General features: G+C 45.3%; 1 protein-coding gene across 4 annotated transcripts in view; it reads left to right on the forward strand.

Annotated features, from left to right (window-relative positions):
- Positions 1–17,492, forward strand: part of tmem163a (transmembrane protein 163a) — a 272,944-nt gene that overhangs the window by 230,182 nt on the left and 25,270 nt on the right. For all 4 annotated transcript variants that reach the window (XM_068035084.1, XM_068035087.1, XM_068035086.1 and 1 more), the window contains exon 7: positions 6,276–6,387. In XM_068035084.1, the coding sequence (XP_067891185.1) occupies positions 6,276–6,387 (112 nt within the window). The remainder of the gene's footprint in view (positions 1–6,275; positions 6,388–17,492) is intronic.

Here is a 17,492-nt window from a genome sequence, read left to right on the forward strand (position 1 = left end):
GGGGGGTGGGAACCAGGATGTAACATTAGAAAGGAGCAAGAAAGTGCACAAAGGATTGGGAGAAACAGATACTACTAGAGTAAGAAATAGTAAGGTATTAGGTGGGGTTAGAGTAAGAGGTAATGCAATGCACTAAGGTCTAAATTAGGTGTACAGTGCATATATATATAATGCATGAAGCATGGTAAATAAGGTTTATGAGCTGCAGGCACAGATAGCCACATGGGAATATGATGTTTTGGCGATAACGCAGATCTGGCTCAAATAGACAAGATTGGGTACTAAATATTCCTGGATACAAGATGTTCAGAAAAGATAGGGGAGGAAAGAAAGGTGGGGGTGGGGTGGGGGTTGTTGGTGGTGGTGGTATTGATTAAAGAGAATATTACAATGTTGGAGGGAGAGAGGATGACCTAGAGGGGTCAAAGGTGAAATCTATTTGATTAAAGTTAAGAAACAACAGAGGTGCCATTACACTACCAGGTGTATTCTATGGGCCACCATCTAGTAGGAAAGATATAGAGGAGCAAATTTGCAGGGAAATTACAGAGAGGTGCAAAAACTATAATAGAATAGTAATAATGAGGGACTTCAGTTATCCTAATATAGACTGGGATAGTAATAGTGTAAAGGACAGAGAGGGGAAAGAGTTTACGAACTGTGTTCAGGAGAATTTTCTAGATCAGTATGTTTCCAGCCTAATGAGAAAGGAGGCATTGCTGGATCTAGTTCAGAGGAATGGGGTGGGTCAAGTGGATCAAGTCTCAGTAGGGGAACGTTTAGGGAACAGTGATCATAGTATCATTAGGTTTAGATTAGCTGTGCAAAAGGACAAGGAGCAATCCAGAATGAAAATAATTAATTGGAGGAGGTCAATTTCAGTGTGGTGGGAATGGATCTGGAATTGAAATCTAAGATTGGCAGGCAAAACTGTAATGGAACAATGGGCTGCCTTTAAAAAGGAAATGGTTCGAGTACAGTGGGGTACATTCCCACAAAAGAGATAGAGTATGATGAAGTAGAAAAAGCATGCATAGGACAGATGTCAGGCTGATAATACAAGTGAGAACCCGGCTGAATAGAGAAAGTTCAGAGAGGAAGTGATAAAGGAAATAAGAGAGGCTAAGAGAGAGGTTTTTTTAAATTCATTCATGGAATATGGGCATCTCTGGCCAGGCCAGCATTTATTGCCCATCCCTAATTGCCCTTGAGAAGGTGGTGATGAGATGCCTTCTTGAACCGCTGCAGTCCACGTGGGGTAGGTACACCCACAGTGCTGTTAGGAAGGGAGTTCCAGGATTTTGACCCAGCGACAGTGAAGGAACAGCGATATAATTCCAGTCTGAGAAGAGACAAGCAGCTAATATAAAAGGGAATCCAGAAGTCTTCTTTCGGCATATAAATAGTAAAAGCATAGTAAGAGAAGGGTTGGGGCTGATTATGGACCAAAAAGGGGAGCTACATGTAGAGGCAGAGAGCATGGCTGAGATACTAAATGAGTACTTTGCATTTGTCTTTACCAATGAAGAAGATGCTGCCAAAGTCATAGTGAAAGAGGAGATAGTTGAGAGACTGGATAGAATAGCAGGATAGAAAGGCTGGTTGTACTTAAAGTTGATTTGTCATCAGGACCAGATGGGATGCATTCAACGATACTAATCAAAGTGAGGGTAGAAATTGCAAAGGTACTAGCCATCATCTTCCAATCCTCCTTCGGTACAGGGCTGATGCAAGAAGACTGGAGAATTGCAAATGTTCCACCCTTGTTCAAAAAAGGGTGTAAGGACAAACCCACCAACTACAGGCCAGTCAGTTTAACCTCGGTGGTGGGAAAACTTTTTAAAATGATAATCCGGGACAAAATTAACAGTAACTTGAACAAGTGTGGATAATTAAGGAAAGCCAGCAGGGATTTGTTAAAGGCAAATCGTGTTTAACAAGCTTGAATGAGTTTTTGATGAAGTAACAGAGAGGGTTAATGAGAGTAATGCAGTTGATGAGACATACTTGGACTTCCAAAGCAATTTGATAAATTGCCATATAATAGGCTTTCCAGCTAAATTGAAGCCTATGGAATAAAAGGGAAACTAGCAGCATGGATACGAAGTTGGCTGAGTGACAGAAAACAGAATAGTTGTTTTTCGGACTGGAGGAAGGTATACAGTGGGATTGCCCAGTGATTGGTACTAAGACCACTGTGTTTCTTGATGTATATTAATGACCTAGACTTAGGTGTACAGGGTACAATTTTCAAAATTTGCACTTGACACAAAACTTAGAAGTATTTGTGAACTCTTAGGAGAATGGTGATAGACTTTAAGAAGACATAGACAGGCTGGTGGAATGGGCAGACACATGGCAAATGAAATTTAATGCAGAGAAGTGTGAAGTGATACATTTTGGTAGGAAGTATGAGGAGAGACAATATAAAATAAAGGGTACAATTCTAAATGGGATGCAGGAGCAGAGAGACCGAGGGTATATGTGCACAAATCATTGAAGCTGATAAGCGGTTAAAGTGGTTAAAAAGGCATACAGGATCCTGGGATTTATAAATAGAGGCATGGAGTAGAAAAACAAGAAAATTATGATGAACCTTTATAAAACACTGGTGCAGCCTCAACTAGAGTATTGTGTCCAGTTCTGGAAATCAAACTTTAGGAAGGATGTGAGGCTTCAGTTATGTGGATAAACTGGAGAAGCTGGGGTTGTTCTCCTTAGAGGAGAAGATTGAGAGGAGGTTTGATAGAGATGTTCAAAATCATGTGAAGTCAGGACAGAATAGACCAGGAGAAACTGTTCCCATTGGTGGAAGGGTTGAGAACCAGAGAACACCGATTTAAGATGAATGCCAAATGAAACAACATGAGGAGGAACATTTTTATGCAAGTTTGAATCTGGAATGCACCACCTGAGGGTGTGGTGGAGGCAGATTGAATCATGGCTTTTAAAAAGGAATTGGATAAGAACCTGAAGCGAAAAAATTCTCGGGCTAAGGGCCAGGAGCAGGAGAGTAGGATTGGCTGAGGTGCTCTTGCAGAGAGCCAGCAAAGACACAAGAGTCAAGTATCCTCCTTCTGTGCTGTAACCATTCTATAAATCTATGGATTTATATCTAATGAATTTCGCGCTCGGCATGACGTTGAGCTCTTCTTCCGTCGCCTCCACCTCCGGGCTCACTTCTTTGACCAGGAGTCCTCCCCCCGACCAGCAGACCCATTCACCCGCCTCCAGCATTCTCCCTCTACCTGGACCCCTCCCCCTGGCCTCTTACCCACTCTTGATCTCTTCATTGAAAACTGTCGGCGAGACATTGGTCATCTCAATTTCTCTGCCCCCCTCACTCACTCTAGCCTGTCCCCCGCTGAACTTGAGGCACTCCGTTCTTTCAGGTCTAACCCCGATATGGTCATCAAACCTGCAGACAAGGGTGGTGCTGTTGTTGCCTGGCGTACCGACCTTTACTTTGCAGAAGCTCAACGCCAACTCACGGCCACTTCTTCCTACCTCCCTCTGGACCATGACCCCACCACCGAACATCAAGCCACCATCCAAAAGACTGTCACTGACCTCATCTCCTCTGGAGATCTTCCCTCTACAGCTTCCAACCTCATAGTCCCGCAACCCCGGACAGCCCGCTTCTACCTCCTTCCCAAAATCCACAAACGGGACTGTCCCGGCAGACCCATTGTGTCAGCCTGCTCCTGCCCCGCTGAACTTATTTCTTTCTATCTTGACTCTATCTTTTCTCCGCTGGTCCAGTCTCTTCCCACCTACATTCGTGACTCTTCTGACGCCCTATGTCATTTTGACAATTTCCAGTTTCCTGGTCCCAAACACCTCCTCTTCACTATGGACGTCCAATCGCTCTACACCTCCATCCCCCACCAGGATGGTTTGAGGGCTCTCCGCTTCTTCCTGGAACAGAGGCCCAACCAGTCCCCATCCACCACCACCCTCCTCCGCCTGGCTGAACTTGTTCTCACATGGAACAACTTCTCCTTCAACTCCACGCAATTCCTTCAAGTAAAAGGTGTCGCTATGGGTACCCGCATGGGTCCTAGTTATGCCTGTCTTTTTGTGGGATATGTCGAGCATTCTTTGTTCCAGTCCTACTCAGGCCCCCTCCCCCAACTCTTTTTCCGGTACATTGATGACTGTATCGGTGCCGTTTCCTGCTCCCGCCCCGAACTGGAAAACTTTATCAACATGCTTCCAATTTCCACCCTTCTCTCACCTTTACATGGTCCATCTCTGACACTTCCCTTCCCTTCCTCGACTTCTCTGTCTCCATCTCTGGGGATAGGTTGTCTACTAATAACCACTATAAGCCCACCGACTCCCACAGCTACCTCGACTACACTTCTTCACACCCTGCCTCCTGCAGGGACTCCCTTCCATTCTTCCAGTTTCTCCGTCTCCGACGCATCTGCTCTGATGATGCTACCTTCCATGACAGTGCTTCTGATATGACCTTTTTCCTCAACCGAGGATTTCCCCCCACTGTGGTTGACAGGGCCCTCAACCGTGTCCGGCCCATTTCCCACACCTCTACCCTCACCCCTTCCCCTCCCTCCCAGAACCGAGACAGTGTTCCCCTTGTTCTCATTTTCCACCCCATCAGCCTCCAAAGGATCATCCTCCACCATTTCCGCCACCTCCAGCGTGATGCCACTACCAGTCGCATCTTCCCTTCCCTTCCCCTGTCAGCATTCCGAAGGGATCGTTCCCTCCGCAACACCCTGGTCCACTCCTCCATTACCCCACCACCTCGTCCCCGTCCCATGGCACCTTCCCCTGCAATCGCAGGAGGTGTAATACCTGCCCATTTACCTCCTCTCTCCTCACTATCCCAGGCCCCAAACACTCCTTTCAGGTGAAGCAGCGATTTACTTGTACTTCTTTCAATGTACTATACTGTATTCGCTGCTCACAATGTGGTCTCCCCAATGTAGAGGAGACTGGGTGACCGCTTTGCGAAACATCTCCGCTCAGTCTGCAAGCAGGACCCTGAACTTCCGGTTGCTTGCCATTTCAACACTCCCCCCTGCTCTCATGCTCACATCTCTGTCCTGGGATTGCTGCAGTGTTCCAGTGAACATCAACGCAAGCTTGAGGAACAGCATCTCATCTACCGATTAGGCACACTACAGCCTGCCGGACTGAACATTGAGTTCAATAATTTCAGAGCATGACAGCCCCCTATTTTACTTTCATTTTTAGTTTTTTTTTCTTTTTTCTTTTTTACATTTTTTACAATCTTTTTTTTGCATTTATTTCATATCATCTTAGTTTGTTCAGTTTGCTTACCCACTGTTTTTTTCATGTTTGCACTTGTTGCTGTTCAATATTCAGTTCGTTAACACCTAATCTGTACTAATGCTTTGTCTTTCAACACACCATTAACATATTGTTTGCCTTTGCTCCATGACCTTTTGGTCAGCTATGTGGCCTTGTCCAATTCTCCTTTGTTATTTTGCCCCACCCCCACCTCACTTGCTTATAACCTGTGACTTTTCTAATATTTGTCAGTTCCGAAGAAGGGTCACTGACCCGAAACGTTAACTCTGCTTCTTTTCACAGATGCTGCCAGACCTGCTGTGTGGTTCCAGCATTTCTTGTTTTTATATTATTTATTATTATACTATAAATCTATGATTCTGTGAACACAGCAAAAAGATGTTTTTTGGTAGTCCTTGATGAGCACTGCTCATCTCTTGGCAATCTTGGATGCCCATTTAGATAGGTATTATTTCTACTTGCTTGGGATTGTGCAAAGCTCAGAAAAAGATTTGGGAAGCCTCACAATGGTGATTTTGCATACTTCAAGTGCCCATGACACTCTCCTCACTGTCCTCATTCTCAGTTTATCAAATCCTACCTTAGATTGTTCTTTGATTCTTGCCATGTTAAAATCAGAAATATTTTGTTTCTAAAAAATAATTGGCATGTGTTTTACTTCTTGACTATGTGTAGGTCTTAAAAATATATTTTCCACATATTTTTTCTCAGTTTCAAAGTGCTTAAACAATGACAGCTGAAAGAAAAATACATTGGATTGATAGTGGCATATTTCATTGCTGTCACAATGTTTACATTTTTCCCTTTGGTTACTGACACTGCTGCACAATATAAATGGGACAGTTTGTTTTGTTGGCAGAAACTAATGCCTCTGAATTCTCAGTGACATTCTAGTAAGAGGTCTGAATGTAAACAAGCTATATGTTAGCACAATTAAAAATTGCACTAAAACACACATTCTGTTTCTTTTTTAGGATGATTTCCTTTTTAGTGTTTCCATCATTAGTGGAATACTGTGCTGTATTTTGGCTGTGGTTAAGTTTATGCTTGGTAGAGTCCTCACAAGCAAAGCCCTGATAACTGATGGTGAGTATTAACACTCTGCAGATGTAATCTGATATATCGTCAATTAAAATGTTTTATCACAAAACATGCATGAAGTTCCATAGGGAGCAGTAAGACATGATGCATTGGAATAATACAGTTTAGGTCATAAACATCATGACTGAAAATATATGGGCCATGCAATCATAAACATTATAGCACAGTATAACATTTGGCTCATCTCACTTGTGCCAGTGGCTCAGTAGCTCTTCTAGTTTATTCCCATTTTCCTACCCTTACCCTATATGCTTTTATATTTTTCCTTTTTTCATGTAATTTGTTGCATAAATGCGATTCAAGCAAGGGCTAAAACATTTGCAAACACGATCCAGAAATCCTGTATTATCATTTTTAAACAGTATGTGATAGCAGCTTGCATTTATATAGAGCCCTTAATGTAGGAAATGTCCGAAAGCACTTCACAGAAGATTAATCAGATGCAAGTTGGATACTGAGCCAAAGAAGGAAACTTTGGCATATATGACCAGTAGCTTGGTCAGAGGCAGGCTCTAGAGTGTATTAAAGGAGGAGAGACTATTGGAGATGTGGAGCGGTTTAAGGAGGGAATCTAGAGCTTAGTCTAGGCAGCTAAAAGTACAGCTGCCAATATTGGTACGGCGAAGGATGTCAGGGATGTGCAAGAAACCAGAATTGAAGGATAACAGAGTTCTCAGAGTACAAGTTTGACTTTTTGGAAACAAAAGTTATTTACTGTAGATTGGCATATGCAACTTATGTGACCTCCAAATTCGATGAGATCCATGCTTCTATAAAAAGAAGCATCAGCAGACTAGAGGAATCTTAAGGTTTCTGGCCTTAAACGTCTTGTGGCATTCTATTGCATAGTCCAGCCTGTGTCATGCATCATTTGGTTTGCTCCAGACAACAATTAGGCCATGCAATGAGAACTACACATGGAGTTTTAGGGGAGGAGGGCATTCAGGCTTTTGAAGGGGAAGACGACTACTGCATGGAGGATGCTGAGGAGGTTGCTAGGGATGAACTTTTGCCTGCTGCCAGAAATGCCCACTAACATCTAATTAATGAATCTATCAGTTGATGAAACCCTGTCCCCACCCCCTATATTAACAATCCTGTCAACTGTCTTACCCACAACACAAACAACATGTACCACCCAATTGCCAATAAGACTATTAATTTCACTTCAAATTCCAACGTACAAAAACTGTTACAGGACACAATGCAAATGAAGTGCCAACTTATTCTGTTGCACCCCCTAGCCACCTTGCCATTTTTTTCATGCCTTGGTGCATGATAGCAGTGGTTTTTGCCTATACTAATGCTTCTACGAAGTGCTATGCCAGTGGCTGGAGCTTGGTCAATGCAGGGCCTGGATTTTGCAGTGTGACTAAGTAAGGACGTTCACCGCTGACCACAAGGTAGGTCTCGCTGAGAGATCTGGCATTCTCTGACGAAAATTTAATCTCTATCAGTGTGCAGTGATACTACAACTGATTGCAGCATTCTTTACTGGGGCATTCACAGCATGGAGCTGGAGTGATCTCATCAAGCTGTCCAAACTACCATTCACAGTAAAGGATTTTCATAGACAACCCCGCCACCCCCCCTCCAAAACTGAAAACTATAAGCAGTAAAAATAAAAGCATTTAAAATTTTTTTTACGTAGATCAAATTAAAGATTGGGACACACACATGGGGTGCAAGTAGAAGCTAAAATATTCTGAAAAAACATTTTTAATAACAATAATTATGAAAAAAATGTAACTCAAATCGACCAATTAACATTTAACAGCATTCCATGATTATAAAATTATTTTTTCAGGGCCAGTTTTGTTGTTCATCAAATTTTATTAATCACATCGCTGCTAAAAACCCAATGACACCTGATTGAACGAGGGGTTTCGAACAGTGATGTGGGGGGTGGGAAAGTTGACGTTCTCGCTGATTTCAGTGATTGCTGGCACTGGGAGCCGCCATAGTGCAGCCTGTTTCAGAATGCTGAGTGACAGATCACAACTCCAGGATATGCGCGCTAATCTGTGTATGCCCAATAGCCAGAAGTTGCGGTCAGTTTCGGAGGGGTAATGACGGTGATTAGGCAGAAATAACATGGATTTATGAAAAGGAAACCATGTTTGACAATTCTGTTAAAAGTTCTTTGAGGTTGTAACCAGCACGGTAGATAAGGGGAACCAATGGATGTAGTGTATATAGATTTTCAAAATGCATTCAATAAACTGCCACACAGAGGAAGTATTAAAAAAAAATTAGGGCTCATCAGATTGGGGGTAATATATTAACATGGATTGAGGATTGGTTAATGGACAGAAAGCAAAGATGAATAGACAGGTCTTTTTCAGGTAGGCAGGCTGTAACTTGTGGGGTACTGCATGGATCAGTGCTTGAGCCTCAGCTATTTACAATTTATATCAGTGACTTAGGTGAGGGGACTGAGTGCAGTTTGTTATGATTGCGTTGGGGACCGTTAACTTTTAAAAAGAGAAAATTGAATTCCCAGTTATTACAGAAAGAATTGCATCACAAGATGTCATGTTTTAAACAAAACCTTTGCTGTACAAGAGTTAAACAAAGCAAAGCACTACTAACAACACTACAATTTGGAAACACTTATATTTTAAAAGTAAAATCTTAACAGAACATAAAGACATTTGCTTCAAACTCTAAATCTCAACAGAACACTCCCCCACACTTTGCAGGATCTTGGTTTGTTCATTTCTCCTGGGACCAATTCAAAGTGTACCACAGCTCTTCGGAATTAATTTTTATTTCCTTAATTTCTCAGCTGTCTTCTAAGGTATGAGATCACCTCCTGAATCTAGACTACCCAGCTGGAGCATGGGCCTTACTGAAAAACAGAAACACCCATGGTTCCCAATAGCCTCTTTGCTCCTGAGTCCAGCTGACTTCCAAAAGCTAACTGCTGTCTGAAGTCAACAGCTTTCCAAAAGCCAATTGATTGACTGTGTCAGCAAGCACACAGATGAAAAAAACAGCAGGCATCCCTGCATCATCTGTTTCCTTAGCAATGGGGTACATATGGGATATCCCAGATAGCAATTTGAGCTAATTATTTACAACTCCAAATCTTTGTTCTGGGAATTCATATGAATAATTTAAACCCCTGACTGATATCTCCATCAACAAGTTCAGAGAGGTTCCCATTGTGCAGGGTCTTTACACTTCCCAATCTGACCTTACTAAATAAAGCTTGGGCCACCTGTTGATATGTAACCACCCTAGGCTTGTTTGCCAGCTTCTCAAACTGGGTGTTTTCATTTGTCTTCCGTTAAAAAAAAAAATTCAATTCCCAAATTATAAGTTACCTCTAGAAAATTAATACAAACTATGAACCAGATGATTGTAACACAATGTATTCAAGTTTGCTGACAATACAAAATTAGATGGGAAATAAATCTTTGAGGAGGAGGCAAAGAGGCTGCAGAGGGATATAGACAAATTAGGTGAGTGGGCAAGAACATGACAGCTGGAATATAATGTGGGGAATTGTGGAACTATCCACTTTGGAATGAAAACTAGAAAAGCAGAATATGTTTAAATGCGGAGAGACTGGGAAATATTGGTATTCAGAGCGAACTTGGTGTCATTGTACATGAATCACAGAAAGCGAATGTGTAGGTACAGCAAGCAATTAGGAAGGTAAATGGTATGTTAGTCTTTATTATAAAGGGATTGGTGTGTAAGAGTGAGGAAGTCTTACTGCAATTGTATAGGGCCTCGGTGAGACCACATCTGGAGTACTGCGTACAGTTTTGTTCTCCTTATCTAAGGAAGGATATACTTGCCCTAGAGGGAGTGCAACCAGACTGATGTGTGGGATGAGGGGATTGGTCAATGAGGATTGACTAGACTAGGCCTGTATTCCCTAGAATTTAGACAAATTAGAGGCAACCTTATCAAAATTCTTAAGGGGCTTGAATGGGTAGATGCTGGGGGGTTGTTTGCCCTGGCTGGTAGTCTAGAACTAGGAGTCACAATCTCAGAATAAAGTGTTGGTTATTTAGGACTGAGATGAGGAGAAATTTCTTCACTCAAAGGGCTGTGGATCTTTTGAATTCTCCACCCCAGAGGCTATGAACACTTTGTTGTTGAGTAGATGGCTCCTGGGCTGGAAGCTCCCTAGGAAGCTTCCTTGCTGTTCAACTCTATCCATGGCCATCTGCTCCCATCCCTAACGTTTTCTCCCCCAATCTGCCCTCTTAAACTGTCTAAATTCCCCTGGCTCTTTAAATCAGTTCATTTTAGCCCTATCTAAAAGTTAACAGTTAGTTTAGTGTATGTTACCTGGGCCCACTGCCCTCCCCCAGCCACACCTGCTCTTTGTTTTCTCAATGAAATTGATCCGGATGAAACTGACGAGCACAGCTGCCGATACTTTAATCTCCGATCCTGCTGTCTTCACAGTCCAGAGTGTCTGCAGCCACGGCATGCGGTAAGTCCATTGAGGTGAAGAAGGAGCTGCGGGACCCGAGAGAAGTCCTGTGAAAAGGTGCCCCGAACACCCAAAACATCCACGAACGGCCCCCCCGGCCGCAACTTCAAAGCGCCCGCGGGAGATGGCTCGGAGAGCATCTGCAGTGCACTGTCGGCAATGCTGCATGCCTTTATTTAAACCACTGCAAAAAAAAAACCCTTAGCAAATGTAATCACCTCTAAGTCTGCCAAATGATGCTTCACCTCCCGAAGGACGTGGATGAGCTTTCCGGACGTCGATGGTGGGCACTGAGGAAATGGCTTATTACCTGCACCAGATTCCACCCCCCCTCCCCCCCCCCCTTTACCCCCCTTCCACCCCCCCACCCCCGTCCCCTTCCCTGCTCCACCCTCTCAGCTCACCCCCTCACAACCCCGTCCCAGCCCGCCCCCCCCCTCGCACCATCTTCACCCCGCACCCCCTTCCCCTGCACCCCCCCCACCCCCTCCCTCTACCCCTCCCCCTTGCATCCCCTCCTCCCACCGGCACCATCCTACACCTGTGTAGGGGCCCCAACAACCCCACTGCCTTGTGGGCGTCTCGGGAGAGACCAAGGCTAAGGGAGTAAACCCTAACAGAAAATCCGGAGCGGAACCCCGTAGGCGGTCATGTGTCACCTTTGGCATGTTTCCGGCAGTTCCTGCAGCCATACTGGTGCCAAACGTCGTGTCCTGCACTCCTTTGGACCCCACCAGAAAGGCCGAGAGGGGGGTTTTGACGACTGGGCAACTCTCAACCTCCATAAATTTGCCCAGGCATGCGCCATGGAGAGGTCACTCCATAGTTGCCTCACAGCGACTGAAACAACACGGAAGGCAGCAGTTACGGGTTATAAGTCCAGATAAATTGGCGTAGAAACTGGGCGCCACGGGTTGCCTTTGTCGGTGGGGGAGGTCATTGCACCTCACTGGACAGCTACCGCCCGCCTCAAACCGGGCAGCCCCCGGTCAATAAGGTTCTGTCCCGCCACAGTCTGCCTGCTTCAATGGGTGCTTGGAGCTCAGGGTCATTGCCCGAAAGGTGGACTGATACACCGCACCAAACAACATGAAAAAAGGAAAGAAGGTACCAGCCCTTCGCTTTGCAAGCTGGAACGTCAGAACTATGTGTCCTGGCCTGTCGGAAGACCTTACACAAATCAACGATTCTCGGAAGACCGCCATCATTAACAGCGAGCTCAGTAGACTCAATGTGGACATTGCAGCACTTCAGGAGACTCGCCTCCCCGCGAGTGGCTCTCTAGCAGAGCAAGACTACACCTTCTTCTGGCAGGGCAGGGATCCTGAAGAACCAAGACAGCATGGAGTGGGCTTCGCCATCAGAAACTCCTTGCTCAGCATGATAGAGCCTCCCTCAAATGGCTCGGAACGCATACTGTCCATCCGACTGCTCACCACCTCTGGTCCAGTACACCTACTCAGCATCTATGCTCCAACACTCTGTTCCGCACCTGAAGCTAAAGACCAGTTCTATGAACAACTCCATAACATCATTAGCAGCATCCCCAACACCGAACACCTATTCCTGCTGGGGGACTTTAATGCCAGGGTTGGGGCCGACCATGACTCATGGCCCTCCTGCCTTGGGCGCTATGGCGTTGGAAGGATGAATGAGAACGGGCAGAGACTGCTTGAGTTGTGTACCTATCATAACCTCTGCATCACCAACTCGTTCTTTCACACTAAACCCTGTCACCAGGTTTCATGGAGGCACCCAAGATCACGTCGTTGGCACCAGCTAGACCTCATTGTCACAAGGCGAGCCGCCTTAAACAGTGTTCAAATCACACGCAGCTTCCACAGTGCGGACTGCGACACCGACCACTCCCTGGTGTGCAGCAAGGTTAGACTCAGACCAAAGAAGTTGCATCATTCCAAGCAGAAGGGCCACCCGCGCATCAACACGAGCAGAATTTCTCACCCACAGCTGTTACAAAAATTTCTAAATTCACTTGTAACAGCCCTTCAAAACACTCCCACAGGGGATGCTGAGACCAAGTGGGCCCACATCAGAGACGCCATCTATGAGTCAGCTTTGACCACCTACGGCAAAAGTGCGAAGAGAAATGCAGACTGGTTTCAATCTCATAATGAAGAGCTGGAACCTGTCATAGCCGCTAAGCGCATTGCACTTTTGAACTACAAGAAAGCCCCCAGCGATTTAACATCCGCAGCACTTAAAGCAGCCAGAAGTACTGCACAAAGAACAGCTAGGCATTGCGCAAACGACTACTGGCAACACCTATGCAGTCATATTCAGCTGGCCTCAGACACCGGAAACATCAGAGGAATGTATGATGGCATGAAGAGAGCTCTTGGGCCAACCATCAAGAAGATCACCCCCCTCAAATCTAAATCGGGGGACATAATCACTGACCAACGCAAACAGATGGACCGCTGGGTTGAGCACTACCTAGAACTGTACTCCAGGGAGAATGCTGTCACTGAGACTGCCCTCAATGCAGCCCAGCCTCTACCAGTCATGGATGAGCTGGACATACAGCCAACCAAATCGGAACTCAGTGATGCCATTGATTCCCTAGCCAGCGGAAAAGCCCCTGGGAAGGACAGCATTACCCCTGAAATAATCAAGAGTGCCAAGCCTGCTATACTCTCAGCACTACATGAACTGCTATGCCTGTGCTGGGACGAGGGAGCAGTACCCCAGGACATGCGCGATGCCAACATCATCACCCTCTATAAAAACAAAGGTGACCGCGGTGACTGCAACAACTACCGTGGAATCTCCCTGCTCAGCATAGTGGGGAAAGTCTTTGCTCGAGTCGCTCTGAACAGGCTCCAGAAGCTGGCCGAGCGCGTCTACCCTGAGGCACAGTGTGGCTTTCGTGCAGAGAGATCGACTATTGACATGCTGTTCTCCCTTCGTCAGATACAGGAGAAATGCCGTGAACAACAGATGCCCCTCTACATTGCTTTCATTGATCTCACCAAAGCCTTTGACCTCGTCAGCAGACGTGGTCTCTTCAGACTACTAGAAAAGATCGGATGTCCACCAAAGCTACTAAGTATCATCACCTCATTCCATGACAATATGAAAGGCACAATTCAACATGGTGGCTCCTCATCAGAGCCCTTTCCTATCCTGAGTGGTGTGAAACAGGGCTGTGTTCTCGCACCCACACTTTTTGGGATTTTCTTCTCCCTGCTGCTTTCACATGCGTTCAAATCCTCTGAAGAAGGAATTTTCCTCCACACAAGATCAGGGGGCAGGTTGTTCAACCTTGCCCGTCTAAGAGCGAAGTCCAAAGTACGGAAAGTCCTCATCAGAGAACTCCTCTTTGCTGACGATGCTGCTTTAACATCTCACACTGAAGAATGCCTGCAGAGTCTCATCGACAGGTTTGCGTCTGCCTGCAATGAATTTGGCCTAACCATCAGCCTCAAGAAAACGAACATCATGGGGCAGGATGTCAGAAATGCTCCATCCATCAATATTGGCGACCACGCTCTGGAAGTGGTTCAAGAGTTCACCTACCTAGGCTCAACTATCACCAGTAACCTGTCTCTAGATGCAGAAATCAACAAGCGCATGGGTAAGGCTTCCACTGCTATGTCCAGACTGGCCAAGAGAGTGTGGGAAAATGGCGCACTGACACGGAACACAAAAGTCCGAGTGTATCAGGCCTGTGTCCTCAGTACCTTGCTCTACGGCAGCGAGGCCTGGACAACGTATGCCAGCCAAGAGCGACGTCTCAATTCATTCCATCTTCGCTGCCTTCGGAGAATACTTGGCATCAGGTGGCAGGACTATATCTCCAACACAGAAGTCCTTGAAGCGGCCAACACCCCCAGCTTATACACACTACTGAGTCAGCGGCGCTTGAGATGGCTTGGCCATGTGAGCCGCATGGAAGATGGCAGGATCCCCAAAGACACATTGTACAGCGAGCTCGCCACTGGTATCAGACCCACCGGCCATCCATGTCTCCGTTATAAAGACGTCTGCAAACGCGACATGAAATCGTGTGACATTGATCACAAGTCGTGGGAGTCAGTTGCCAGCATTCGCCAGAGCTGGCGGGCAGCCATAAAGACAGGGCTAAATTGTGGCGAGTCGAAGAGACTTAGTAGTTGGCAGGAAAAAAGACAGAGGCGCAAGGGGAGAGCCAACTGTGCAACAGCCCCAACAAAGAAATTTCTCTGCAGCACCTGTGGAAGAGCCTGTCACTCCAGAATTGGCCTTTATAGCCACTCCAGGCGCTGCTTCACAAACCACTGACCACCTCCAGGCGCTTATCCATTGTCTCTCGAGATAAGGAGGCCCAAAAGAAAAAAAGAATATACAAGGGAATTAAGGGATATGGGGATGGTGTGGGAAGGCAGTGTTGAGGTAGATGATAAGATACGATCGTATTGAATAACGGAGCAAGTTTGAAGGGCTGAATGGCCTACCCGAGCTCTTAATACTTATGTTCTTATTGGTGATTCAGCACATTATAAAATAGAAAAGAGAAGTGTTTTGTTTTCTGTATGAGTGATGGATTGGTTATTGAAGGAGACAAACAATAGTCTCAAGGTCTGCCACTACATAAGATTAACATCATTGTATTCAAAAGAGATCTGGGGCGGGTGGGGGAGGGGTTTCGGTTACCCCTGCCCACTTGGCAGAAACGCAGTAGATGGGAAGTCAAAATCACGCAGATTCATGCCAGAATCGGTTAAATATGCAGTTTTAATCTGTTGTACTCAAGGCAGCAAAGACACTTGCCCAAGGTCATCAGGGTTCTTCTTTACATAGGTATGTTGGGTCATGATAATGTAATTGGGAACCTACTTCAATTTTCACTCTTGCCTAAGCTACTGTGGCTGGCCTTCCAGGGTGAATTGGTCAGAAGAGGATTAACCAGGAAAGAGGCCAAAAAAGGTACTACTTTCCCTTCCAGGCACCACAAGGAAAGTTTAGTCCTCCCCTGCCTTTGCATTTCCCCCAACCCTCTTCCTGAACTCATCCTCCATGTGATTCCCCAGGACCCATTCTATGACCTGCTTTGTATTGGTGGGCGGCCTTTGGCTGAGCAACTTTTGCTCCCTGCCTGTTTTAGGCAGGTAGTGGCCAGGCAGGATTTAAATGAGACCCAGGAGCTAAGTTGCTTCTACAGCAACAGATGAGTTTCCCATTCACTTCACCATCCAGCTGCAAAACCCACCAAGCGTTTAACTCAGGGCCATGGTTATGCAACATTAGTTGTAGAATTATTCTTAGCAGCAGGGAATAAAAAATTAAGGGACAAAAAGATGATACACCAGCACTCTTGCAGGCTGTAAGGTATTTGCAATACAACATTTCTGAAGGCACTGTGCTGTGGTGCTTGGAGCTTGTAGCGCTGGATGAGGACAAGGTTAAGGGTGCATATGATGATATGTAGGTTAGGATGTGGGCTACGATGTTTTTGAGTTGAGTTGAGAGGTGGGATAATTTATAGAAGTTCATCCTTGAGGTGATTGAGTGTACCAAAAACATTTGGACTATTGGAAGAAAAAACGAGTAGGGTGTCATTTAACTTAAAAGGAAGTGGAAGATAAAGCATTGGGATACAATAGAGGTTATCATGAAAACAGATGAAGAGAAGCAGTTGAAGGCAATGTGATCTTGGTGTTATGACATTAATGAACAGAATCAGGAGAAAACACCCAGCACCGAGGTGGACTGTAGAGAAGGGTGGCTGTTGGAGAAGGGTGGCATGCTCAATGATATCAATATCATTATTAATTCTGATCACTACAGTTACTGTGTTGTGGGCACAAGATATGGCAGATTTGAAGGGTCTCAATCAAAGCTGGTGAAAGAGATGGGAATGAAATTGTGAGGCAATGAACTATGTTTCAAGACCTTGTTAACAAGGAAGGTTGGAAGTAGTTTTTTGTATTTTTTCATGGGATGTAGGCGTCAGTGGCAAAGCCAAGCATTTGTTGCCCTTCCCTAATTGCCTTGACAACTGAGTGGCCTGATAGGCCATTTCAGAGGGCCGTTAACAGTTAACCACATTTCTGTACGTCTGGAGTCACATGTAGGCCAGACCAGGTAAGGCGGCAGATTTCCTTCCCTCAAGGACATGAGTGAACCAGATGGGTTTTTACAATTGACGATGGTAATGGTGCCATGAAACTGAGACCAGCTTTAAATTCCAGATTTTTATTAATCAATTTAATTTATTCATTTGAATTTAAATTCCACCAGCTGCCATGGTGGGAATTGAACCTATGTTCCCAGGACATTAGCCCGGGCCTCTGGATAACTAGTTCAGTGACATTACCACGACAACACTGCCTTCCCTCGTTGGAAAGAATAGAAGGGCTGAGGCATTTTTTTTAAGGATAGAAAAGATAATACCTGTTTTGAAAGTGGTAGACAAACTGATGACAGCCTAAATCTGAGGAGATGAGGTTGGGTAGTCGGGGAGCTGTGATAGGAGGGGATGGCAGCAGTATGTGATGGGCTAGATTGCAGGGTACAAGATGGGTGAAGGCCTGCCTGGGAGAAGAGTGCTCCAGGATGTGTAGTGGCAAAATGTGTGCATGTTTAGAATGAGGAAACTTTTAAGAGTTATGAAGTTGTTCTGGTTTCTAGAAAG

This window comes from Heterodontus francisci, chromosome 7 (genome assembly GCF_036365525.1).
Source record: "Heterodontus francisci isolate sHetFra1 chromosome 7, sHetFra1.hap1, whole genome shotgun sequence".
NCBI lineage: Eukaryota > Metazoa > Chordata > Chondrichthyes > Heterodontiformes > Heterodontidae > Heterodontus > Heterodontus francisci.